Source organism: Solenopsis invicta, chromosome 4 (genome assembly GCF_016802725.1).
Source record: "Solenopsis invicta isolate M01_SB chromosome 4, UNIL_Sinv_3.0, whole genome shotgun sequence".
Taxonomy (NCBI): Eukaryota; Metazoa; Arthropoda; class Insecta; order Hymenoptera; family Formicidae; genus Solenopsis; species Solenopsis invicta.
Window position 1 is genome coordinate 3,431,859 of NC_052667.1, and position 27,402 is coordinate 3,459,260.

Genomic DNA, 27,402 nt, shown 5'->3' on the forward strand with positions numbered 1-27,402 from the left:
TCGTAGTATAACCGCATGCACTAACGGTAGCGCGGAACTTTCAGGTACCCACTAACTTCAGGTACGTTGTGGAACAAACGCTGAAAGAGTTTTTCAAAGCGATCCAGGGCGGCAAGGACTCCGAGCAAAGCTGGAAGAAGTCCATCTACAAGGTGATCTCGAGGTTGGACGACCCGGTGCCGGAGTACTTCAAGAGCCCGAACTTCCTGGAGCAACTCGAATGAATCAGGAGGTCGCGTGGCTCTTGCTCTTCGTGGTGCGCGGGCTCGCCCGCGCTCGTCGGCTCCCGATAATCAGGAACGACCAACGAGGGAGGATCGCATCCGCCAGGAGGTACACGTCCTTCGCGTAGTGCGTGTTCAGGTATCCTTAAATAACATATCGCAAAACGAACGAGGGCTAGGAAGGGAGAGGAGACACGGACAAAGCCAAGGAACAGAGGCACCATCGACGTCCGAGGGCGACGTCAAGATGCCAACGAAGGATCAGGCTGTGACCGAATCACGAATCAAACAGGAAAGACAGAAGAAACGTACGCATACACATGTGCACACACCAACACACACATACATAAGACATACGTCCATTAAAAAAAAAACAAAAATACTGCGAGTCTACGGCTGACGAAACTCGACAGTCGCAAAGTGTCGAACGCTCATCGACGTTCCTCTTGTTTCAACTGAACGAGAAGGTGATTCCTGGGACAAGACGAAGAAGCACGACGAATGCGTGGTCAACGAACGGCGAGAATAGCTTTTAGCGTCGATTTTGTCCGATCTGTTTGTAACGTAGAAGTAATTACTTCGTTATCGCCTAATTTTACATCACACAATAAGAATAGGGATTTAAAGACGATGACACTGCTAGGGTTGTATTCACAGAGAAAAATGGAGACTTTCGGAACGTTTGCGAGCATATCCAAAGATTGACTAAGTCTGAACGTCGCACGGCGATTCCTCTTCCGCTTCGAACGAGAACCGGAAGTGGAATCTTCGTCGATGGGAAGCGATGCAGGATGGGCATCTTTTCATCCTGCACCGTTTCTATAGAGAAACATTTATGGATGAGGAGAAAACCTTGCGCTAATACTATTTCGAATTATCCTACTTTGAACTCTGCAAGTAGCATCATTTGCAAAAATCGGTGCTCCTTGTCAAAAATTCTGAAAATCTTCTTATCGCCGAATGAATATCCTAATGGCGATTCATACTTCGATAAGAGGACACTTATGCAATCTGTAGCATACCTTTTTTTCTTGCTTTCAGGAAAAGTAAAATCTCTGATGCATTAGTTAAAAATGGTCGAGGTTCGCCTCGATACTTTCCGTTACCAAAATATAAATATCGATCTTTCCCAAACATAATTTCGTTTCATCGCGTATAACCGACCAACGAGGTTCGAGATCGACGTGAAAATGCTTGGCTATTAAATTACACTGTGCGTGAAAATTAGATGAGAAATATCTAAACACGTGGCGCGAGAAAACGATCGTGCGCGCATCAATACCAAAGAATCGACTTCACGCGAATCAAATGCGTAACGTCGCATGAGTAATCGCTCATAGCGATTTTCGCACAAAGAACCTGTTCCTATCTGTCGAGGAAAAGCTATTCCTCCGTTTTTTTCGTTCTCCCGCAATTTTTTTCTTCTTTTTTTTCCTTTCGCTCGCTGAGCATTACTTGTCGGGTCGATAAAGAGTACGTTTGTCGAGAGTGCATACGTTGCATTGAGAAGATCGGTGCACGGGTCAATATACATAGCTGTTTTTATTAATGGTTGATTGTATAAACGAGATTAGACTAGTCGTAGTGACGAGATTAGGAAGTAGTACGGGCGACGAAGATGCAGGTCGGATGCAACGTCTGTGTGAAGATCGTGCGCCGGCGGCATTCCAGCTGTAGCGTTGCAAACCAAAAGAAAAAGAGAAAAGAAAAGAAAGAGAAAAGAGTGAAATGCTATATAATCGTGCGCCGATGCGATAATAATTATAAATATTAGACTTCTAAAAGCGAAAAAAAGAGACGAATGCTGGCGTGATTAAAGTAGCGTAAAGAAGACGTGCGCCAAAGGGTTGCACAAACGCGCTTCCTTTTCACCGTTTATATTAACCCCCCCCCCCTCATCCTATACGTACAGACTTACATACACGGACACGCGACATGCATGTATCAGTCACGTACACGTATTAACCTGCACCACGCAATCACGCGCGCGAACGTGCGAGAAATCAGAAACGGCGTCTTTATACTCTTTTACTTGCGACCTTTTTTTCGCTAGAAATTCCTGTAGATACATTATGAGACGGTATAAAATTATTAGGGATAATTCCAGTGGTAGCGAATGCACATAATTTAATTCTTATTTTTTCATCATTACTCTCGCTACTACGTGCACTATTATTATTACTATTATTATTATCATTATTATATTACTATTATTATTGTATTATTATTATATTATTATTAATATATTATTATATTATTATTAGACTCACTATTATCTATATCAATATGACAATTTTAGTATAAAATAATTATAATTATTAATATTATTATTGTCATCGTTGAAATTGTCATTCGCGGAGAGAATTTAGTTAATTTAAAATTAACCCTGCCTTCTTCTCCATTACATGCAATTTCCACGCCGCTTTTTCGTGCTACCAATTTTTATCCTCATCTTGTTTTAGCAAGATCCTTTCCTCCGATTACTTTTCCAATTTTGTCAAGCTTATTTATCTCGTGCTTGACATTACGCTTTATTTTTAGTTATATTATGTATATTTAATTATTATGATAATGATTATATTAAAATTATACCCAGTAGTTTGTACCGGGACATACACAAAAAAACACACACATCTTTTTGCAAGCGGTGAGTCTTAACCTAGTCACGAGTCACTATTTTTTAATTGATTAATGGTCGATTTATTGATTATTATTTTATTTATTAATTACGACAATAAAAAGAGAAAATAAATTAAACTTTTATTTGCGTCTGATTTTGCGTGAATTTTACTTTTATTTCTGCATTGTTTGATCTACGATACCCTTTCCTATATTTATTTATATATAAAAAAAGAAAAAAAGGTCTTGATTTGGCGTATTCAGAACATTCTCGACTGCGTGCCAGGCCTACGTTTTTTTCTTTTTTTTTCTTAATAAAAACGTGTAAAAAGATCCGAATGTCCTACCAGAGAATTCGCGATCAGCGAGTTCAACGAGGATGGAGGCGAGTAGCCTCTTTCAAGCTGAACTAGAACACGCGTTGTAGAACGATAGGAGCGAGAACGAAATTTTGAAAATTTCAATTTTTATTACGTAATACACATTAGACTTTGGCCTAAACTAGTTGCTAAACTAGTAGCAACTCCTTCGGCACTGGCCTAAGATTTTGGTCTAAATGTTTATAATGGGAGACAGGAATAGTGAGGCAATGCATAAGAGGCAATGTGGAAGATATTTCGATATTATAAAAGAGGATTGCAGGATACGCGTTATCTGAACTCGCTGACTCGCTCGTCGCAATCTCTAGGGTCGCTTGGCATTCGTATCAAAGCAATGAACACGAGTAAAAAATTATTCCTTAAAAATTTATGTTGATATTATGTTATTTGATCACTGATTACCAATTGCCACTGATGAAACTTACTTTTACATTTTTTATTTACTTTTATAATTAACTTTATTATAATTGCATTATCATGATTATTTCTGTCAGATATATCCTATCCCTTTTTATCACCATGTATCATGATACATTAAAAGGTCATTAAGAGGCTCTGATTTAATGATACGAAAAGAATTGGAAACGGTAATATTCAAAATTTAACTGTAATATTAATGTTTAGTAAAGTGATTGGTTTTTCACTAACAAAAAACAAATGAAGATATCAATACATTCGAATCTAATTTAACAATCCCTTTTAACAAATCTTTAATGTATTTCTCGCATTATACAAGCTCCTCGATCCTATAAAGCTTTGCGCTTTCACGTCGATACGTGTCAATAGCATCTCAGTTAATTATTAATAGCAACACAACGTTACATAATATTTTTGACGACAGATATCAGTATGAAATACAACTCTTGCCACATAAAATATACGCTACTTCAATATCAACGCCACCGATGAGATAATTCGATATTAACTATCGTTCTCATTCTCTTTTCTTCGATTACACTGAATTTACGAGAAGTGAAATACTTTTCGTAACTTCAGCGGTGATCATACATACGTAAAACATGTCTACGATCGTTTCAGCAAATTAAAAATGATCATTCCGCTCTTTTAAACATAATCCGTACTCAGAAAAAATTAACCATCACTGCAACATTAAACCGACGTTCTGTAAATCGTAACCGTGCTACAATGAAATTTAAATACCACGATAAAATTTTCATCTTCTTTGCTTTGGACAATTAATTTCGAAAAGCCGTAAATCATATATGTACGTATCATAATATAGATAAAATTAATTATTTAACTATTTCGATTCCGCACATTCTTCTTCGCCACTGGAGTATGACCACAAGCTTTTTTGGAAAGCGACAAACAGAAAAACTAAACTGAGTAAAAAATCTTCAAGGTTAATTTAAATCCCCAGTCGCCTTTGTCGGTGGACAAGCTGAAACATCAGAGGAATTTTCGTATGGTCGCTTATTCACAAAAATCTGGGAAGTAGAAACTATTATGACACATAAGTAAACTCTCGCGTGATCCTTCGAGGCCATCTACGAATTCGAAAAACGTAAGAATAAGAGTCCGCTTCTTTCATTTCTCCGTCGACCGAGAATCGAAGCTCCTAGCGCGAAGGACAAATCGTTCTAGATCTTATGGCAGACATACTCGAGCCACGAAGAGACTCGAGACTCAGGAGAAAAAGTGTCTGAACAATGTGGTAACGAATAGCAGCCGGTGGTTCAACGCGATCGCCGAAATTTCTCTCATCGAATGGGAGAAGCAGCCGCGCTCCTTTACCTCCCCATCGATGCTACTGGTCCCGAACTACCGATGCGATATAGATCGCGGTAATGGAACTGCATGGCAATGAACGGCACGAGCGCAAAGAAAGGGGCAAATTCGCAACGATATTACGGATGCGCGTATAATGAGAACGGAACGAACGTAAGAAGGGCAGACGGCGAGATCGACGAGATGCGCGAGAAGGATGTAGCGACGCTCCGCGTCTCTACACACACACACATTCCCGTCGAAAGATTGGAGTCGTTCATCTACGAAACGAAGTAAATGTAAGAAAGTCTTTCGACTCGCCGTTTATATTACATTTTATGCAGCGGGGCCGACGCACGGAGAAACGAGTACACGGGACGGAACGAAATTAAAACGAGAACGAAATACGAGAGAATGGAAGAAATAATAAGCATACGTACATACCTAAACGCGTAAGTTTTAAGGACACGTAAGCAGAAGTAAGTAATAGTATTTAACGTTAACACTTGCAAGCTATTATTATTATATAAACGATTAACTAAAGATAAAAGACGAGCGGAAGGTCGTATCACGCTGCAGAGGAAGAGGATACCTACTTTAAAAAAAAAAAACACACTAATAAACTAATTATTATTATATGATTATATTATTATTATTACGATCATTACTATCGAGTTTGAGATTAAGCCGTGATAACAAGAGAAATCAGTGAGAATGAGAGTGAGCGAAAGAGGTACCAGAGAGAAAGCGAAGGAGGCAGAGTGGGAATTCAAGACGAATTCATTGAGAATAATAATTCCTCAAACTATTAGGAGCATAATTAGGGTATATTTATTATGGCGAGTGCGCGATTACGATAGTGGCGCGGTAGTATACAGAGAGAAAGGGGGAAGATAAAGGGGGGACTGGAAATTATCTCCCCCGTGACGTTTCAGCGAGGCGGAAATCGCGTCTTTCGAATTTTCGCGCGCGCGATAGGAACGAAGTGGAGGAGCGAACCCGGGAGAACGACCGAATGTGAGAATGAAAGGGGAAAGAGAGAGTGAGTATCTGTAAAGAGAGCATGGGACTTGTAGCGTAAACTATGTTTCTATGTGAGATCGCGTGCGTAAGCCAAAAGAAGAGAAAAAAGAAAAAAGAAACTGATTGTTGACACCGAGTGAGCAAACTTTGTGTGATAATCTCGTAGTACACGTAGCATGTTAAGTCTACAATACATTTGGTAGGGGGATTAAAAGGTGAGAGCGACTTTCGAAAAGTCGGGCAGGAGAACGGGGGAGTAAAATCCGACCGAGGAATCCGAGAGGTCTTCCGAGTCTCTACCTCCCAATAATGTTTCTAAAAAATCAGTCGGGGGCTTCGGTGGCCTCGGGCGCGATCGACATATCACCGCGTATATGGATCGTTAATTCGTAATTCTAAGTTACAGGGTGCTGTCGGGACGCCGTCGACTACTCCGGCGTCGCGCGATTTAACGTAGATTGTACATTGAGTTTCCTCGATAAGCTGTCGAAAGCTTTACGTTGTCTCTTAATCTATAATTTCGTGCCTCCGATAGTACGATGCAAGACGAGAAGCCGTAGACATTCACAATATTTTATTTACAGAACTGCAAAGCGAGGACAGTCGATACTCCTGTCTCGCAACCATTCTTAACTTTTTACGGTTCACGCTTGTATTAATTACAAGAAACAAATATAAAATCCTTTCATCGAAATTGATTTTTTACGTTAATTAATTTATAAAAACTTATCTCGCGTTATAATATCGTTCTACATATTTGATCGATACATGTTAAAAATTTTAGATTTTTAAGTTATCAAATTTTAGATTTTTAAATTACAAATTTTCTGCTTCAAGCTCGATTCTCGTATTAACTAAATTAATTTGCAATTTCATTTATTAATATTAATAAATCGTGGACCGTGAAAAGTTAACATCTCAATATTAACAGATTTTAATTTACAAAGCAGGCGCCGGGAGGCTGTGCATACTCCAGCTCCCGCCTCAACAGTAATTCACTATAACGCAACAAACATTTACGTTTCTCGTCTTGAATCGAACGTCGATCGTCAGTAGTTTACGTCGCAATAATCTCGCTCAAGATTCAAGAGCATCAAAGAGAGCACCTCTCGGAAAATCCGTGACAGTCGGGCGTTTAGGGGTGGGTGGGCGACGAGGGATGGAAGGGATGGCGGTTCATAAAAGAGAGAAAGAGAGATGAAAACCGACGAAATTATGGATGGTGTAGAAGCGTGTAGGGAGCCAAGTGTCCTTGATGCGACCGTCGTTGAAGCCACGAAATCTCGCGATCTCAACAGGTGATCTTTTTTGTTCGGACGAGTTGAACCATGCAGGGGGAAATAAAAGCGGATCGAAGATAATAAGAGAGACGCATATGTATAACATGCACGAGGAAAAAAGTCACGACTGAAAAGAAATCTATACGAATTGCGATTTCGGACTGAGTTCGGAGCCACGGGCAAAAGACGTTCGGCGCAAACCGATCCTAGCTGAGAGAAAGAGAGATGAAGAGTGAAAGGGTATGAAAGAGTGAGTGAATGCGAGACGGATGCAACAGAGGACAACGAGCGAAAGGGAGAGAGTGAAAGACGGAGTCGAGAGACGAGGAGTGAATGTGCTAAAAAAAATTGCTAAAAAAAGTGAAGAAATTATACAGAGAGAGCCGACCTCCTTGCCTACCGGGAGGTCCGCATATATGTATTGTAAAGTCAAGACTAGTAAATGATAAAATTAGGAAAAGCGAGAGTTTAAGAGGAGAAATTATTAGGCCAGTTTGTAAATGTAAGTTATTACGGAATTTTCTCCCCTCCCCACCCTTTCGTGCACGATACTTTTGGCAAATCTTTCGCGAGCGTGAATGTGGGACAGTAAGCGCGAATGTGAGAGAGGACTGGAGACAGAGAAATATTTATACATGTGCGTGAGAATCTGAGGTTACATGTGACACGTGTGACGAGAGATCGAGGCAGGAAGAGAAAAAGGAACCATTGGACAAATAAATGTTCCAGCACGGTCCGACGTTCGACTCAGAGATACAGAAGAGAGAGAGAAAGAGAGAAAGAGAGAGAAAGAGAGAAAGAGAGAGAGAGAAAGAAAAGGAATCGAGTAGCAGGCAAAACGCGCACAACCATCGAGAATGGCAGATATCACAAATGTCATTATCCATCCAACCCTTCGGCCACCAAGAGTATGAGGAACAAAGAGTGTAGGAACAATGAATCTTGACCAAATCCTGCTTGACAGAAAATTGGGTTATTCTGGTCTGCCTTCGCTTCCACACGCTATATGTTATTTTCATATATATACGGCTTCGTACTATATATATATATATATATATATATATATATATATATATATATATATTACCCAATCGCTCGCAACATGCTCGCAGTATCCCCATGCTCATTTCGTATCTATCATCTAACAGTTTTCCGCTAATGCGTGAAGCTCCTTCGAAACGAGCATCAACGTTCCGTATTTAATGGGAATATTTCTTCTTACCGTCTGCGATTCTTATTGCGACCCTGCGTCGCGCGTGAATCAAGAGAGAGTGAAAGATAGCGAGAACGAGAGAATGGCGAAAAGGAACGAGAGTGTGAATTGTATGCACGCGTGTACCAAGAGAAGCACACACGAAATGAGAATGAGAACATGTAATGCCTGTATTCCTGGAGTATATTACTTGCGCATACGTCTCAACCAGCAGTCGTGTTTAGATTATACGTATTATCGTGTAGGGAATCGTAGGTGTATTAAGACAAAAAAAAGAATAACTTATTTAATAATGAAGAAGCAAAGAGAAAGAGAGAGATAGAGAGAAAGAGAGAGAGAGAGAGACGAGGACTAGCAGCAAGCAACAAACAACAGTAAACCTACGTTGATGTGTGAGGATGTGAGCTAGATCGCCGCGTTGAGTCTAAGGAACTCCTCGGAGATGTACAACGCAGACCCTCCAGAATGAGGTGAACAGGCGCACGACTGTCAGCCTTGTCGGCCATCTTCGTCACTTCGTCTAGATCGGGACGATCAAACGTCGAACGTTCGCGTCAATTAATTCTGTAGATAGCAGCAACGAAAAACTCTTCCTCTACATTAAAGTAGCACGGGCGAAAGGTTCGAAGGATGATTAAATAATGTCTCCTACGAGCGACATAGCCGACGTAACGGGGCACAAAAGTGGAATGACGAAGTTGGCGACTTGCTCGGTCGGCCGGAATGTCTTGTAAGATATTGTGGGAATTGTTTTTCTGCGCCCCGCGAGTCCGTATTTTCGGTCCAAGACGGGGCACCATTCACACAAGCCACATTTTAGGCCAGAAGTTCTGTCTTTACCCGCCGACGCTCGTGTACCGAGAGTACATGCATGATCGACACAAACAATTTTATACCAGTAATTATTTATGCAAAAGTCACGTGATAGAAGAGGCTTGAATCGCTGCTTAGTACTGTTTAGATAATAAAACTTGTCTTGGGACTGCATGACGCAGCAAGGCGGACTAGATTAAGTGTTTAAAAATGGGCATATTTGAGAAAAAAGGAAGAAAAGTACATGAGCAGACTGTTGAACGCACAAATTATTGCAAAAGGCAATCATATTTTTGTCTCGACAAATTTTGCACTGGCCACTTCGTTCACGTGACCCTTAAAACCGGATTCAGTTGCAATAGCCCAGCTCGCAGGAATCGCGATCTCTCGCCTGGTTTTCACCGGCGACACACGATCGCGCGTTGTTCACATTGGGGGTCCACATGAGGAGAGACAGAGCTTCCGGCAAAGGAAAACCTGACTACTTTCATACATGCATTACGATGTTTGATGATACTATAACCACTTTCGACGCGAGAATTCCTTTCGTACCTTTTACCGGCGTTTTTCTGGGTTGATTTTTGGCACGAGGAACAATTCTGTTCGTTGATTGCTAATCTTCGGTTGCGCACAAGACTACACACAGAGAGTAGGGCAAGAAGGCGTAAGTGCGTGTACGCGTGCGCCATGTTTATACGCAATCGCAACTATTTCGAATGCCAAGTTTTTCGAAAGCCAATTACGGCGCACACGTGCGACGCCTACCTACGCCTTATTGCGGCGAAGAGTGAAAAATTCCGTTTTTTGGCAGACACCAAAAAAAAGCAGCTCCTAAAATGCAGGCGACGCGCGAGAGGACGCGCGGCGAGTTGACGCGCGTATTCTCGCGCGCGCTCGAAATCACACAACAGATAGTGCTCAGCAAGGCGATGAACATCGATCGCGATGCAGCACACCCACACATACGCGTACATCCACACACATACACGTACACGAAAACGCACGTACACGAACGCGACACACACCCACAAGGGACTCACACGTTACATGTACATGCACACGGACACACGCAGTTTCGGCCAGAATCTAAAAGACACATCAAGGAAAAAAGTACAAGTTTATCACGTTGCGCCTTAACGTTAAAATTAAAAGTTGATCAAAAGAGATGAAAAAAGTGAAGCGTATTCTTAACCAAAATCGGCCTTAGTATATACTTTTCCAGGGCACGTGGAAAACACAGGACGGGCGATCTTCCCCCTCGACCTATTTCCACAATCCTCACTCTTTAGATTAATATAAAAAAAAAATGATATAAATATATAAATATATAATATATATACACGATATATTATATTCCGCCGGCGGTGGGAAGTTTCGAAACCTCGCAGCTAACTCAGCAAACCACCGAACCATCGAAAGAAAAAAAAATTAATAGATCTCTCTGTTCCCGCCGCGTCAGGTCGGATTCGAAATTTTCGCGGTTCGTGTCCACGACGACGAATGGAAAAAAAAAAATATATGCGGCGTCGTGGACGCGCAACCCGTCCTCCAAGCCCCTACCTCCCATTGCCCGGGAAGTCGCCCGTCCCCGTTTGCACGTCCCACTGTACCCCACGCTCCCCGCAAGGTGTTCCCCTCCAAAAGAGAAAAAGAAAAGAGAGAGAAAGAGAGAGAGAGGTAAAAGCTAAAAAAAAAAAAACGAAGCGAAACACACCTATCCGACGAGAAGGCGAGCCTTTCTCGCGCATAGAAGAAAAACACTTCCTGCATGTAATTAAAGCGACGACGCGAGTGGATGGGTCACCCGGGATTAGTGTAAGGACGCTCGTTGCTAAGTAAAGCAAAGACGATGACGTGGAATGGAAGAGAGGAAGAAGCGGAGAACAGCATTTTGATGCGGAAGATGGACGACTGTCGACTCACCGTTCCCCGCGACCGGGGCGCGATGGCAGAAAATTCGCAGAAAATCCGAGAGATTCGAAAAGCGATGCACTAATAACCCAGTGCATACGCGCTGAGGAGGGATCGGTCGCGTATCATTATCTCGTCGCGTAGAGATCCGCGGTATTCCTTGCCATCCATAATCTCTTTTCACGAGCGTATCTTCGTGAGACTCGACTGTGACGACTGAGGGAGAGCCAAGAACCGAGGAACGCAATGTAACTGATCTACATTATAAACCAGAGAAAAGTCTGGCGCAAACGACGCATTCGACGAGGCTATGCATGCGACGCGCGCAAACGAAATACTATCACAGTGTTGCACGAATATTTCACCAGGAAAAATAAACTTTGAAACAAATGAAGAAACTGTATTAAAAAAACAATAAAATAAAATTTAAAAACGATATATTCGCTCGAGTAACAAAAGGATCGAGCGAAGCGCGCGAGTACTTGAAATTGAGATTTATTTCGAATCTTTCGCGTGATTCGCATTTGCACCACTTCTTTCCACACGCGGCCACTTTAATTATCCAGCCAAAGCCACAATTGCTACAGAGTAACGATGATAAAAGGCATGGCTAACGCTATGAGAGCAACAGCCGTCGTCGTTTCAACGGTGACTCTCGATGAATTATCCAATTACCACGATATAAGCACTGATATAACGACGTTATAAATACCGATACTTTCCAGCACTGAGGAACGCAAGGCGCTCCGTAAGATAGTACCGTTCCAAGAGATTTGAAACTTAGAGTAATCGACAAATCAGCATTGGGCACGCGAGGTAATAACGCACCGATACAGTACGCGCATATACAGCATCGCAACGAATACGTCGAGAGGCGCTCTCGGAAAATACGATGTGCCTCGGCCGGCCCGTAACGCCTCGCAAATTCGCAGCTTTCCTCGTACCGCTATCACGATAGCGACTATCCGTTAGATCGTATCCGAGGCGGGTGATAATTACGCGAACTGCTACTGCACATCCAATCTAATCGTGGATATCGTCAAGAGATGGAAGATTATTCCCAAGGAACGATATGTCAACGACGTTCCGTTAATGACGGCAATAGCAATAAAATGCAGAGATTACCGCGCGTCACCGATCGATGGACACGGCTTATTGTATTAATCGATACTTCACCGACGATCCTACTTTCGCGCACTTATTTTTCACATTTTACCACAGTACTCCGCCAGACAGATATCTCGTCGAGATTTGAATCCGACACCGGTTTTCCGTTTTGCTACTTACGTATCGATGTCCTTTCGTTAGACCGTCAGTCTCAGTTTTTCCCCGCAAGAAACACACAGACTTTACGACAGAATGTAGGATAGAATTAACGCAGCGATTACGCGCGTCCCGCACGATATGCGATGCGTCGTGCAATAAAAAAAAAGGGGGAGGACTACTTTTGCAGCGTACACGCACCTTCTTTCAACGACATAAAGCGAATCGATTCCTCGTTGCAGAGTGCCATAGTATGTCGATTGCAGAATAGTAACAGAACTCAATATAATACCAATAGTAAACGACTTAAGTTTCCAATACGTCATAATACGCTGTACACGCAGTACATATCCTACGATGGACGGCGATTTTAGTAGTGCGGCGGCATTACGATTCCAAGTGATGCGCATCGTACTTCCGAGGACGAGATACTGGGAAGGACTGGAAGAAAGAGCAGAGAGACGGGACGAGATCGCACAAGTACGAAGAACGAGATGCCACGCCGGGACGAGAGAAATGATCACTGGTCCCGTCAGATGAGCGGAGCATACCGACGCGATCGAACGCGTAGTACGGGAAGAAGAGAGAAAGCTTAAAAAAAAAGGAGAGAAAAGAAAGAAAGAAAAACAAAATAGAAAAAAAATTTGTCACACATGACCGTGTGAGCCGACGCAGGCGAAGTTAAAAACGCCCAAGATATTGACTTACGAAAACGAATCAGACCTTGCCACTTGCAATTCGTTGAAGACGTGACGCGTTCTAAGCAATTCGCATAACGGAAAGTGAAAAAAAAAAGAGCGGGTACGTAAGAAGGAGAGAAAGGACGGGAGCGAAAGAGGAGTGTAAAAGGGAAAGAGAGAGAATGAGTGACACATAATAAAGGAAAAGGAATCACTGGAGATCCGCTATTCGACTTTCTGATTTTTCGCAGATTTTCGCGCGGGACAACAGGTGCGTCCCTTCCGAGACATCAACCTGCCCCCGTGACAACCCGCAGGAGCCAGCTCATCCTCCCAACGCCCCTCCCGTGATCCTTCCCCACGTGAACAAGGTTTGCTTCCAATCCGTACGCGTTATCGAAACCTAATAAACTATAAACTACCTAACAATAATAATTAAACGATAAAGGGGTTAAGAGTATCGATTAATTGAATTATACCTAACGATTAATTAAATAATTAATGAGTAATGATACATAACGATAATACGATTAATGATATATAGTATAAACGGTACGAGGCAACCCGGTACATGGTGGCTAAAAAACTATCCACCGAGACGGGACCGATTCTGCCTCGTCGAGCGTGAGGGGTGTATCGACCGTGCGTGGGACGCTTTTGCGGCGGCTGTATCCGACACTACCTTGGTCCGAGCGTGCGGATTCGCAGCGGGAAGCCGATCGGTACACTCCGTGAAGATCGGACCAGCAGGATCCACCGCCGTCGGAGTGATCGTTTCTTACCCATCATTTATACGCTAGCTTGTAACTTGAGACTTAAGTATAATGAGACACACACGAGGAAGAGAACACACACACAGCATTAATGATACCTAATGATATGATTATATTATTGATATAACTTAACGATTATGAACTATCCTAGTGGTATTATACGACGACATAGTTGATTGATCTGTTTAATATTGAATGTCTGTAGATCACGGAGCGTTTGGAACTCTATGCTATCCATCGAGAGTCCTATACAAGTCCACCATATTCCTCGATACCTTTCCTCCTACCCCCATATTTGCCCCTAATCTACCCACCCCCGCCCCTCTACTCACAAAAACCCATCCAAGACATCACGAAACTCTTAACATAAGTGGACCGGAAATATTACCCCGTATTTAAAATAAAAACAAGATTCGGTGCTACTAAAAAAAAAAGAACCATATTGAACCGTTAAATTCGATAGAGTTATAAATATTGACCAAAAATATAAAGAAAAGATGTGTAGAGTGGATAAAATAAACCCTCCCGTTTGAAACGAAAAAACTGGAGCCAGCGCGGAGGTGCATTACGATTCCGTCGTCGCGAAAGGAAGAGAACAGAATCTACTATAGAGTATATATAGATCACGAAGCGCTAATTTTCTATGAAAGGTGTAAGAGACGCAATATCGTTAAAACTGGTTTTTAGTTTTACTATTCTCCGAGCCAATGGAGAAGTACAATACATAGAATACGATACATATTGCCGGCTACACTGGTTTTGAGTTCTAAATTCGATCAATCCACGCAGCCACAGTGTGACAGTGACGAAGAAGCTACTCACAGCTTCTCTCCTCCATCTCTTATGCCAAAACATAGATAGGGAAACGCTTCGACGATGAAAGAAGAAAGTAATTCCAAGTTCGCATCATGTGATATGTGCTAATTGACAATTGACAAATTCTCGATAATCACAGTTAACCAAGCATTCTCCTAAACCAATATATCGTATGTCTACGATATAATCAATGGGAAATATTCTTCACACCTACAAACACATGAGATCGCAATAGCATATAATACTCGCGTGAATATAACGAATTGGAAAGAGGAAAAAATCTATCAATAGAATTTTCGCTGGAACGCGAAAGACGAATGCCCTCCGCGCGCAAAGTATCGTTTGGAAGAAAGCGAAGGCCCGAAACGCAGAAGAAAGCGAAGCCTAGAAGGGACAATTCTGTGAGAAACTACCGAGCCCTCTGCCTCTGTTTTTAAGCACGCGTACCATGTGACGTCTATCGATGAGAACTTCGCATTCGATGATACACGCATCGGGACATTGGACAAAAATAGTAAAATTACTACAGGAAATAAAGTCAGTAAAAGCGCGTCCGCGGACGCGACAAACCATATTCTTCTCGATCGACGTCCCCGACCATAGGTTCGCCTGATTGTTGAGTTTAAGTTTTCTAGTGAGTACGTAGACGCATGGCGACCGATGGAAGACTCGATCCAGGCGATACTCGTGCTGGGCGAACGATTTGTTTCTCTTAAATCGTCGCCTCGGAACGCACGATACCGTCCCTCGCGATCTTCCCGGTCGCCGAGATTTTTTATACATTCCGCAATAGTTTAAGTACCGCTTCGATTTATCGAATGTGTTTTTTCGTATTAACGATGTTTTATTGCTAGTAAGTCTTTCTGAACACGTATGAGTGCCTGTCACACAACTGCGCGCTTCCATTTTCGAGCATGATTTTAGCTCTTCGTCGTGACGCCTCTTCGTTTTGTACAAATAATAAAGTAGCTAGTTGTGTTCCGTTGTTTCTCTCGCTTGGTTACTTAAATCGTTGACATGTTAAACGCCGCGAGGCCGAACTATTATGACGAAGAATCAATTGCTCGTTCGTTCTGTTCCTCGAAACAAGTGTAGCTCGCGTGGAAAGGAGGCGCGCGTTGTATGGCACTCAATTACCGTTTGGAGAAATCCACCTGACTGTTATATAGATTACGCCGTTATCAGAGGGTGCCACGGACAGTAGGGGAAAGCAGTATTATCAATTTACTTAGAGACGACCTCTAGGAGCCACGCATAAATCGCGGAACTGTAACACGAACGCGTCGATCGAACGAGAATGATTGGCGTTCCTCTTATCGAAAATTTCATCGTGCTCATTGACGTGCATTTCGTCGAGAGAAATCAAATATCAAATATTATACGCTGCGTATAATACTTGAAGGGCGCAAAGATGTGTCATCAGTCTCAATCGTTCAAGATCGATCGAAGCGACGGCTTCCGGTTCTACGCTCTTCCACGCCAGTGAGCAATGTTTCCTTCTCCGACGAAATTAAAAAGAAAATAATGCAAAGGATAAAAGAGTGATACACATATTCGTACACATACGCTACACACGTATCACGATACACGCAGGCTCTTCACGTTTTTAATCCCAGTGCCCGGAGTTCGCGCGTGAACGGCTCGAGTCCGATCATCCGTTGAAGACCACGTTGAACTGTGATAATTGATAACGTCAAGTAACTCAGTGAACACGTGACAGACACGATCGGAGACAATCCACTCGGGATTACGTCCGATCGTTTTAACCGGTTTTAGGTTTATCCTCCCTCCCGCAAGGATACAGCAGAAGCACAGGTATCCCGATGTGATCCGTCGTCGACGACTCCGGCGGTTACAAAGGGAGAACTCAACAAAGAACACAAGCTTTCGCAATTATCTTCTATATACTCAGGGAAATATTTTCAATGTTCTTCACCAGATCATAAAAATGCCTTAGTTACAGATAATACCATATAGAAGCATGCATGTTTTTCATGATTTACCCGCTGATCCTTGCGAGCCGCAATAAACTAAACTACGTCTGCTCTATTATCCGACATCTCGATAGAATCACCGGTTTTGATTGTCAAAATTACAGCCAAGACGCGGCGCGATCTTGGTCGGAATTGCGGAATCGTAGCCGCGAGAGACACGCGCGCGACTGCGGGCACTAAGTACCCCGAAGACCATTGTGTTTGGCCTGGGCAAAGTCAGGCGAGCGTCGGGCCGGCTCTCAATTTTGAAATAGCCATTTCGACTTAAGCGAAAAAAATGAACAGACCCCCAAAACCCGACGCAATAGACGAAGGCAACCGGATCAAAATAACCGTCACACGAAACAACAGTTTCTCGCGCGGGGCCCGGCCGCGGCTGCCACCAAGATATCTCCGCTTAATATTACACCCTATCCTCCCTTTCCTCCCCTAGCCCGCCCTCTCCTACCCTCTTACCCTTATTATAATTGCCCCGTGCTAGCAACGGGGGTGCATAAGGCCCCCGTGGGCCCGCAGCAAAAATATGCCAGGCTTGCCGCGGCCACATGAGTTGTGTGGATTCGGGTCCCGCGCCCATTCTCACTCACAGCACACACTGGGCCGACTCGTCCGATAGAATGTGCCTTCAGTGTTGATTTTATACGAAAAAAATACTAAAATTATACAAAGGGGCCCGACATAGACCGAACGCCCACCCAAAGCCTGACTGGTGCTCGCCCGCTGCCCGTTTATTTCATCCTAAGCCGGACATGAATACACACACACACACATACACACACACACACACACACACACATGTACGCGATACGCGTACAGAACAGAAACAGATTCAAACACTATTGCACGAGCGACGACCACCGTCGAGAGGACCGCCGCTGTTAATCGGCGCCCTTAAGATCAATGTGCCGTAGTTAAATGCGCTAACGAGACGACGACGAGCGTAGCACGTCGTTGCGAGAGAAAGAGGGGGGGTCCTCTAATTATCTTTGGTACACAGACATACACGCGAACAGCAAACGTTCGCCGATTACTGTAACTCGTATCGGGACCATGCGTATAAAATATATCAAATCGTAGTGAGACGTTCTGTTGTTAATTCAACTACTAAAAAAAAAGGAAAAAGAAAAAGGAGCACACCCGGAGTGGTCAACGTCGCGCGTTTCCGGACGAATCCGCGCACAATACCACGATGCCTCGACCTCGTCTTGGCGCGCAATTAGATGCGCGCTAAACGAGGCCACGGCTATCCCATGGGCATTATCGTCCTCGCGTGACACGCGTACGCTTAATAAGATACCTCCGAGACCAGGTGCACGAGTTGTGCCGCACACCGTAGTAACGCATGTATCGCGACGTATGAAAGCTTCGTGTACAATTCGCCGGGAAACGCGCCCGAAACGCGTCCTCGGAAACGTCCGTCCTCTTGACAGGATCGTCCGCTCGAAACGATATTTCGCAAAAAAGAAAAAAGAGAGAAAAGTCACGCGTCCATGTGACGAAGATGTCTACTCACACGTACTACACACGCCCACACGAGTACACAGACACAGATATATATATATACACACTCGCATGCACACGCTATCTATCCACGCCCTATGGAAATATTTTGGTTCGTGCAAGGAGTTCGGAACGCTGCTTTGCACCGATAATACACACGTGTATTAATTAAATGCAATTACTATGCGATAAGTATAATTACATAATATATATGTGTACTATGGTCTCTCCCACTCCCCATCAAAGTAACCCGCATGTCGCGTGTCGATCCTGCGGCGATCGACGATCGCGCCGAGAGACGCGTGCCGTGAGCAGCTCCGATCCGTAACTGGATGGTCCGTAACACACGTTCACATTCATTTCGGAATCGAGCGACACGCCGCACCCCGATTCTCGCGAGATCGCATCGTATCGTCACCGGCCGGCGCACGGCGCTACCCACATTCACCGTTTCCCGAAACCCCTTAAGACTTCCCAAATACAAGCGTAGAATTTAACCACATTAACTATGAATGACGAGAGCTACGTAAGAGCTAACTAACTAACTACAATTAAACTTACTTAATTATTAACAATTAAACAAACAGTAAAGCAGTATAAACAGTAAACGCCCAGTAATCATTGAATTGTGTGTCGACAACTACATAACTAACTACCTACCGTATATCGAAGTAATAGCCGTATGTAAAAGGAAAGAAAAAAAACTTGTATTCTACCAGTTGTATCAGCCAGTCCAGTTCTAATAAGCAAGCGATTAAAAGTAACCCAAGTAACCCGGTTTTAAGTCCCGCTCATTCCCCCCGTCCCCCTTGAACATCCATCTTCAGTGGATCATTCAATTGCCCCCTTTTTATCCACGATAACTGTCCCAGCCCGATTACCAATTAGCCAGAGATCCTTCACCCGGTAATTACCTATATGGATCTAATCGCGAGCCGTCACCATCAACCCCCCTCCCCGTTCCCCGTTCCCTCCCCCCTGCCCTCTGCCACGTCCCGCCAAACTCCCGTTCAATCAATCCTCCGGAATATAATCCAGTCAGTATAAAGAACCCGCCGGATAACGTATTTATCATTAGTGTTTTTAGTAGACAGACTTGTAATGAAAAAGACTTCGTTTACGATTGTACGCACACGTGTGGGGAGACCATGTAACTTTAGCTCCGCCGCTCATTAATGCCGCCCAAGCGCTCGCGATCGGCGAGTCGCGCCGGATGAGTTGAACCAGCACTCGACGATCGGCTCGAGATCTCGCGTCGCGACGGCCGTCCTCGGCCGCCGCCCTCTCCCGTATGTGTGTGTGTGTGTGTGTGGAAGACCTCGACGTCGAGCGTCGATCGGTGCGTCTCCCGCGACGACCACGTCCTCGAGCACCGATCGCGAGCGCGGACGCGCGTCCCCGAGATAACAACCACCAAGCTGGTGTTAGCAGCTAGCGCCCCTTTCGATTTCCCCGTAACCAAAGTCCCTCGACGTCCTCTCAACCCTCGAGCCACCCACCCACTCACCCAACGGAAAACACCAACTATCCTCAACCTCTAGTCCCCCTTGCCCCCTTATCCAATCGCAACCCCTCGATTCCCTACGTGTTGTATTATCCGTTATTTTCGATATAATATTATATATAGTATACTAATGATATTTAATGATAATACGACGATGATAAGGTATGGGAGACGTTTGGTCACACACTAGTAGGACACCACACGGATTACGCCATCCTCACACGACCATATTTGATCGACACGGGACAGAGACATTTTACACGAGGACACGTAATATGACACTGGCACACGCATACGCATACGTAACACAATAACAGGTACCATATGCAGCAGTAATAGACAGACGTAACAGCAGAAATAAAAATTGATAAACAGAACACTAGTTGCCGTGCAGTTTGTGAACAAAAAAATAACAATGGTAACCTACCCGCGGGTCCGCTTCGTTCTTGCCCCGTGAGACTGGGTCGCGCGTTCTCCACGCGCGCGTAGAAAGGAGAGAGGATCGCTCCCAAGAGCGATCCCGCTCGTAGCTCGTAATCGTCTCTCTTTTATTAGAGAAAATGCTGCAGTTACGGGGAGACGCGCGCGACTCGGGCTTACCCGATCGGGGCTGAATCTGCCTCAAAGCGTAGCTGAACATTTTTGTACAGGACTTAAACGAGATGCAATTAACTGGATGTAAAATCTTGAGTTACAGAGCAGCACTATACATACCACACAGATGATGTATATATTTTTACGTTACAGAATATGCCTGCGCTTAACAGACAGGCGCCATAAGACTGGTTCTCATTTCCCATGACAATGCGTATATACATGCCACATAAACTTAACAAGAAAAAAGATCCTATATTGTAATGATAAAACTTAATGATATTTGTATACAGTATACCGCCTGGTGCCGCCGCGACACGGCGACCAGTTTTAACACACACGCCATGGTCAACGAGACTGGGGCCCGCCCGCTCGCAACACAGTTGAAAATCGGATGAGATTACGGATTCGAGAGATCGACCCGCGGAACGGGATCGGAGAGTCGGTCGGGAGGGACATCGCCTCCCGTTCTGGCTCGCTGATAAAAATCAAAAATCGATCGCAACGCGATCGATGCGTGTCTCCCCCGATGCGCGGGTCGAGCGGCCTCTCGAACCGACGTATACACACACACACACGGCGTGATTACACAACGTCGTAAAAGCCGTGCGTAACACGGGCGTAGGTGAAGAAAACGGAGAAGCACAATTGGCCCACGAATTCGCGATAACCCGTGCGTTTTACACACCGTGGAAATTAACATCCTGATTTTCTCATTAGGCCGTTATGCCCATCGAGCTCTATTAACTCGTGTTGAAAAACGAAAATAAAAACAAAAAGGAAAAATTGAAACAACGGTAGCAAGCGGTAGCGCAAACCGTGCCGTCGACGGTTGCGAAGGGATGTAAGACGATCGCGCAGCCCGGGAAGTGTTGCTTGCGGGTACCCCGACAGAAGCATAACGCGGGTAGGAGTTTCTAAACAAGAACTCCCGACGTGTCCGAGTGGCCGGTGCGCGACTCGGCACGCGGGAAGGTCCTAATTTTCCAAATAAAAAAAAAAAAACAAAAATTTAAGAATAATAAACACTAAAATCCATACTCCCAAGATCCGTCGACGTTTGCGCGATCGATCGATCGAGTGTCGACGGGGACGGGGCTCCGAAACGTCGACGTATATCACACGACGATCGATCGATGCCTCTTGGTCAACGAGAGAAATAAAGAGCAAAGTACACGGGCCTAAACGACGAGAGTACGGTACTCCCGCGATTCAGCGCGCCATCGATCCTCTCCTCGAGAACCGCTCTCGTCGTCGATCGGTCGATTTTGGCGCCGACGGCCGACGGATGGCCGGGAGATATTCACGACACACGTTTGAGTTACAGTGCAAGCGAACATCTGTAGAGCCATATACGTATAGTATGTTGTTGTATCTTAAATGATGAAAATGATGACAATTAAACGTAGTAAGTGTACATTTTTATAAAGGTCGCGGTTGCATTTCGAAAGATAAAAAAAAGAAATACGTTAGATGCGGCAGACAAAAATAAAGGGGCGACATATTCGTAGCGAGGATTCATGATAATAATATTAATTTGATGAAAAAAAAGGTAACGAGAGAAAGGGAAAAAATCGAGCGAAAGATAACAGATGACCGTGAGCGAGCGTGATAGTTGCGCAAGAAAGCGAGAGAGAGAGAAAGAGAGCGAGAGAATATGAGCGAAAGCGATGTTGAGAGCGAGAATACGGAGGTGTGCGAAACTCGAGTGAGAAAGTGATAGAATGTAAGCGCGATAGGACGACGTGAGCGAAGCGAGATGAAGGGAGGAAATGACGAAATGTCAAGACAGAAGTTGAATCCTATTATCGCGATTGGCGGCTTGGTCACCGGCGGCGATCCCGTCCGCAATGGATGCAAGTAACGTTTAGGTGTATAAAAAGGAATTAAAAGATATCGACTTTATCTATCCTCTCGTGGTTTTTAGGATGTTCTAAAAAAAGTTATTGTAAAAAAAGAAAAAGAGAGAAGACGAAAAAGCTGTTATAGAGGGGAAAGGAATAAACGAGTGCATTGGGAATCGAGCGGGTCTTAACGAGCGTTTTGTGGCAGTGTGTACTTTGGTGGAACGAGTAGTCTTGTGTGCGAGAGGTGACGCGAAAAACCGAGAGAAATTTATTGTACATTTTCGGGAATGATTCTCGGTCGCCCGGTGACCGCGCCTCGATCTCGATGCGGGCTCGGAATTTCGAGGGCGCCAAAACGGATAACGCGCGCGAAGAGAGACATATCGGTTGATCCAGAGCGAGAATTTTCACTCGTCGTTATCAGCGGGCGATCGGGACCACGATTGTGAATGTCTCTCCTCGCGACGGCATCCAAAAGACATACCCTAGACTTTCACTTCGCGGTCCATAAGTCGCGTGCGACGTTCGCGGGATTTCTCAGGAAGGGGGAGTCGAAGGGACAAAATCGCGAACGTTAAATGCGCGTAAAAAAAAAAAAAAAGCGGAAACAAACTCTGTCCCTCTGTCCGTAGTTCTTGGCGCTCCCGTTTATTCGAGCCGAAACACGCTTGTTTCGATTTCGAACAAAAAAACGCGATTATGTCTTTTTTATATATTTTTGGCAAAGATACGTCGATACCATTTAGGCGTCACAGGGACAAAAAAGGGAGAGATGGCGTAAACGAAAATGACGAGAAAATCGGAAGCGTATCACTTCCGTGATTTGTAAAAATTTCGTCAGATCGGAAGTTTACGGTGACGAAAGATAGGGTGGTAGAAAAGGTACGCGAGAGAGAATGAAAAAGTGAGAGAGAGAGAGAGATAATTGTGTGCGTGTGAGGAAAAAATGAGAATGCGAGAGAAAGAGGGGGAGAGAACGGGACAAGAAAACGGTGGTAAAATAATATTTAAATATTCGTATCAAAAGAAAAAAATGTGTAGGGCCTCGAACTACTGGCGACCGTATGGAACAAGAGAGATACGAAAAAGTTGCGAAACGATAGCGAAGGAGAGAAAGAGAGGCCGAACTACTAAAAATATTTATAATATATGGCTACAAGTACAAATTACTTCGACTACTGAGCGTAGGTGTATTGATGTGTGAACAAAATTTGGTTGGCCGATGACCGTTTTTGAAACCATCATACTGCGTATCAAAGTATGTAAAATTTATTGAATAAACGCTAGCGTATTATGATATAATGTAATCTAATAATGTAATATTGTAATGACGAGTCTAAATGATGATGTTACCTTGAAGTTTAGGAGCGCGCGTGAGAGTGCACGTGAATGAAAAAAAGAGAGAGGACAAAAGAGGTTATTGTGCATACGAAAACAAAAAAAAGACAAATTACATCTTTATAACGATTATCGGTATGATTACTATTATTATTGCGATTAACTATTGTCAGTCATTCCACCACCTAATATTATTGATATTGTTCGTTGACGATTTGGTCCATTCCCCTCCCCCATACTATATACATTATGTTATTACTACCCTATCGTGATTATAATTGTCACCGTTATTACGGCGATTGAGAGATTGTATTATTGTATGTACATGATGCGTTGACAGCGAAACGATATATAAGTTGTTCACAATTTCGAGACACATATACGTTCTTGGCAAACTATACAAAAAGAAACGAAGAGATCGACTTGAGCGATTTAAGTGAGAGGATACTAAGATCGATTGATGCAAGAAAGTGAGGTTGAGCACATAAGAGGTGCGAAAGAGTGCAAGTGTAGTAAAAGAGTGAATGAGACGCAAAAGAGGAAATGAACGAGCGAGGACGCGAGTGAGAAAAGAAAGACGACGGTGCGTGAATGCGTACGCGAGTGCGTGCGAGACTACGTAGGGAGAAAGAGCGCGAGAAGGTAAGATTGGTCGAAACGAAATCGGGTGTGTGCGAGCGACGAAAGTTAGCGCGAGGGAGAAAATTCACATGCTAAAAATTATTCGCACGGTGGCAAACGTCCGAGTGGTCTGCGCGGCGCCCGAGAGATATAGAGAGAAAGAGAGCGAGAGCGAGGGAGAGAGAAAGAGAGAGAGAAAGAGAGAGAGAGAGAGAAAACGTGCACACACAAAACAAGGGAGAAAATCACACACTCGCGGTATTTCGGTCGCCGAGCGATGAAAATAAAAGTTAGGGCTAAGGGATAGCACGAGGCTATTTTCCGAATCAAAGTGAAGATGAAAGAGAAATTCCTATAAGCTCGCCCGCATCCGGCAGCGACGCGCTTCCCGCGCCTCACGAAATTCTATTTTTGTAAGCATATTTCTATAAAGGTATACTAACGATACGGCAAAATTTATTATTCCTAGTGTGGTGAAAATGAAAATTGAACGTTTAGATTTCGTTAGTATAGTGTAAAGATGAAAAAATTAACGATGTCTAGGTCCTATTCGTGTACTTAAAAGTGAACTATAAGGAGAATAAAATTATATCGTCGGCGGCGTCGTAGGTTGTAAAATTGTACATAAATTATTGCAAGAGGAGGCGCGGTGGGTTGCATCGCTGGCACGCGCTGCGCGGCTAGTTTTTCTTGTATATCTTTGGCTAAATATTAAGAGGGAGATACGTTAGAGACACCTCTTTCGGCACGGGAGTCAAAATTCATATCTCGCCGCTGCGAGAGGCCACCGGACGAATCCCCGGACGTTCCTAGATATATATCGCGGCCGTGAGACGAGACTATTTCGTCGCGAATTGAACTTAGAAGAATATTAAACGGAGAGAGTGATAAAAAACAGAGTGAGAGAAAGAGAGAAAGAGAAAGAGCGTGAGAAAGAGAGAGAAAGAGAGAGAGAGAGAAAGAGAAAGAGAGCGAGAGAGAGAAAGAACGATCGCCCTCCCTTCTCAAAGCCCGAGAGTGAATTCGACGACGATGCACTGCCGCTTTTTGAAGCAAAGAAACAAAATAATATATATAAATATAAATATATTATATTATATATAGATAGATAGATAGAGAGAGAAAGAGGGATAGAGGCACCAAAAATGGCAGAACGGTAATCGTGCGAAATTCCGCGCGCGGCTGGATGAAACGCGGAGGGCGCCTCGTGCGAATTTCTTTCGTTTGGAATCTCGATTTAAGTTTGCACCCCTCGCGACCGATATCGAGAAATCTTTTCGTTTATCTTGGACGAGCGGCGTCTTTTTTCTGGCGCGTTATACGTTGTTATACGTAATATTTTCATTTTTTTTTTTTTAATTACAACACCACATATAGTATTTTCGGAGACGATTCACCACAAATAGAAACAGAGTGAAAGAAAGAGAAAGAGAGAGAGAGAGAGAGAGAGAGAGAGAGAAAGAGAGAAGAGGAGTGAGAGGGAGAGAAAGAGAGAGAAAGAGAGCGGATGGATATCGATGAGAGAAAGAGAGGGAGAGACAGGTAAAAAAAAAGATTTAGCGAAAGGGATGAGAGAAAAGGACAATAGGCGCACGCGAGGGGACGCAAAGGAGGGTGGAAGCTATTGACTACCAACTCGAAACGCGGGATCGAACGAGAAACTGTTGTGAATTTCGTTCGATCTCGCGTGGTTTCCTTGCTCCGAGTCGAGTTCAGTTCCGTAGAAATACGCGAATTGAGTATTGTTACATCGAGAGAGGAGAGCGCACGCGGAATGTCAGAAAGTAAGACAGAGAGGGAGAGAAAGGCGGGCGGAGAGAACGTGTGCGCGTGTATATGCAGCGAAAGAAGCGCGAAAGAGCGGGAGAGAATGAGAAAAGGGTAAAAGGACACGAGTGAAAGAGAACGAGAGTGAGAAAATAAGAGAGAAGATAAGAGAGAGAGAGAGAGAGAGAGAGAGTATCGTAGTACACGGAGACACACACAGCCACACACGTGCAAACACATGGAAGCATACAAATACATACACGCGACATATGTGAAACACAAGAACACGCAATATTATATATATACGACTCCATAGATGATGGCGCGGCACACTCACATAGTGTCTCTCGGATTGTTCCACAAAACTTTTCATTCGAGTTTGCTTCAAGAAACCTTCTGTTTTCTAATGTATGACGTGTTGTTGTCGATATATAAAATAAACTTAATAAAAAAAAATAAATCATGCGGTATATGTCTGGCAACCTTTATTTCCCCTTCCAAGGATCAGATCCTAACGTGAAACCTTACGATTCGCGATGTCGGTGCGCGATCGCATTTTTGTAATAAGCGTTCGAGAATTACCGAGTATGACGAACGCACAGGATCTCGACAGTTTCGTATTCCCAACATATGCTCTCATCGTCTATTTGTGTCATGAGAAAGATGTATTTATATATCCCAAGGACGGTACGATCCACTGATAAAAGACGCGCGAGAGCAGCAAAGTTCTACTTTGATCCATTTGGCCGAGTCGAAGACGGGAGCAACCTGGCGGAGGGAGTCTTCTCGACTTAGCACCCTTCGAGGTAATGTCGCGTACTATTTCTCACAATTACACCAGCGGCGCGCTTTCGAGTTACACGTGTGTGAAATTTCAACGCAAAAACTTTCGAAAGGGCAATCAGAACGGAAGCCGACTGATATGCACGCCACTCAAGTTGCACCCACCTAAATCCCGCGGTCGTATCATATATATATAAATATATATATATATATATATATATATATATATATTATTTCGGATAAAAATAACACATAACATATTTATTGTCGAATAACTTTCCTTCGGCTTTATTCGTTATGGAATAAAAATAAATTTTTTTTCAACTTCACGTCTCATATTTCTGAGAACTTTATAATTGCAAAATATTTTAACATTATATAGTGTTCCTTTTTTCTTACAAAGCTATTCTTAAGATTCTTGGATAATCCATTATAAATCGTTCGTTAATAATTGTTGTAAGAGAACAGCATCGGCAATTACTTTTATCGATTTAACAGGGGGCGCGATGTGAATGATCGCTTCTATAGATAATCTTCGCGCATTTCTCTTGCCGCACTTTAAGCATCTTTATAGGGACGACTACGTTTATCTTACATTATAATTAAAACTATAATGTAAAAAGATCCAAGAGATAAGACAATTATTATTATTATTATTACTAAATTTTCGTATTTAAAAGAAATCGTTATATAACTTGCAACTACATATTCTTATAATATACTGTGATTTA

At 43.5% G+C, this 27,402-nt stretch overlaps 1 protein-coding gene and 1 long non-coding RNA gene across 5 annotated transcripts in view; one reads left to right on the forward strand and one right to left on the reverse strand.

The window, feature by feature from the left end:
- Nucleotides 1-1,914, forward strand: part of LOC105195661 (homeobox protein prospero) — a 29,637-nt gene extending 27,723 nt beyond the window's left edge. For all 4 annotated transcript variants that reach the window (XM_026136398.2, XM_026136400.2, XM_026136399.2 and 1 more), the window contains exon 5: nucleotides 45-1,914. In XM_026136398.2, the coding sequence (XP_025992183.1) occupies nucleotides 45-224 (180 nt within the window). In that variant the 3' untranslated portion in view covers nucleotides 225-1,914. The remainder of the gene's footprint in view (nucleotides 1-44) is intronic.
- LOC105195650 overlaps nucleotides 1-27,402 on the reverse strand; it is a 264,949-nt gene that overhangs the window by 122,101 nt on the left and 115,446 nt on the right. The window lies entirely within an intron of this gene.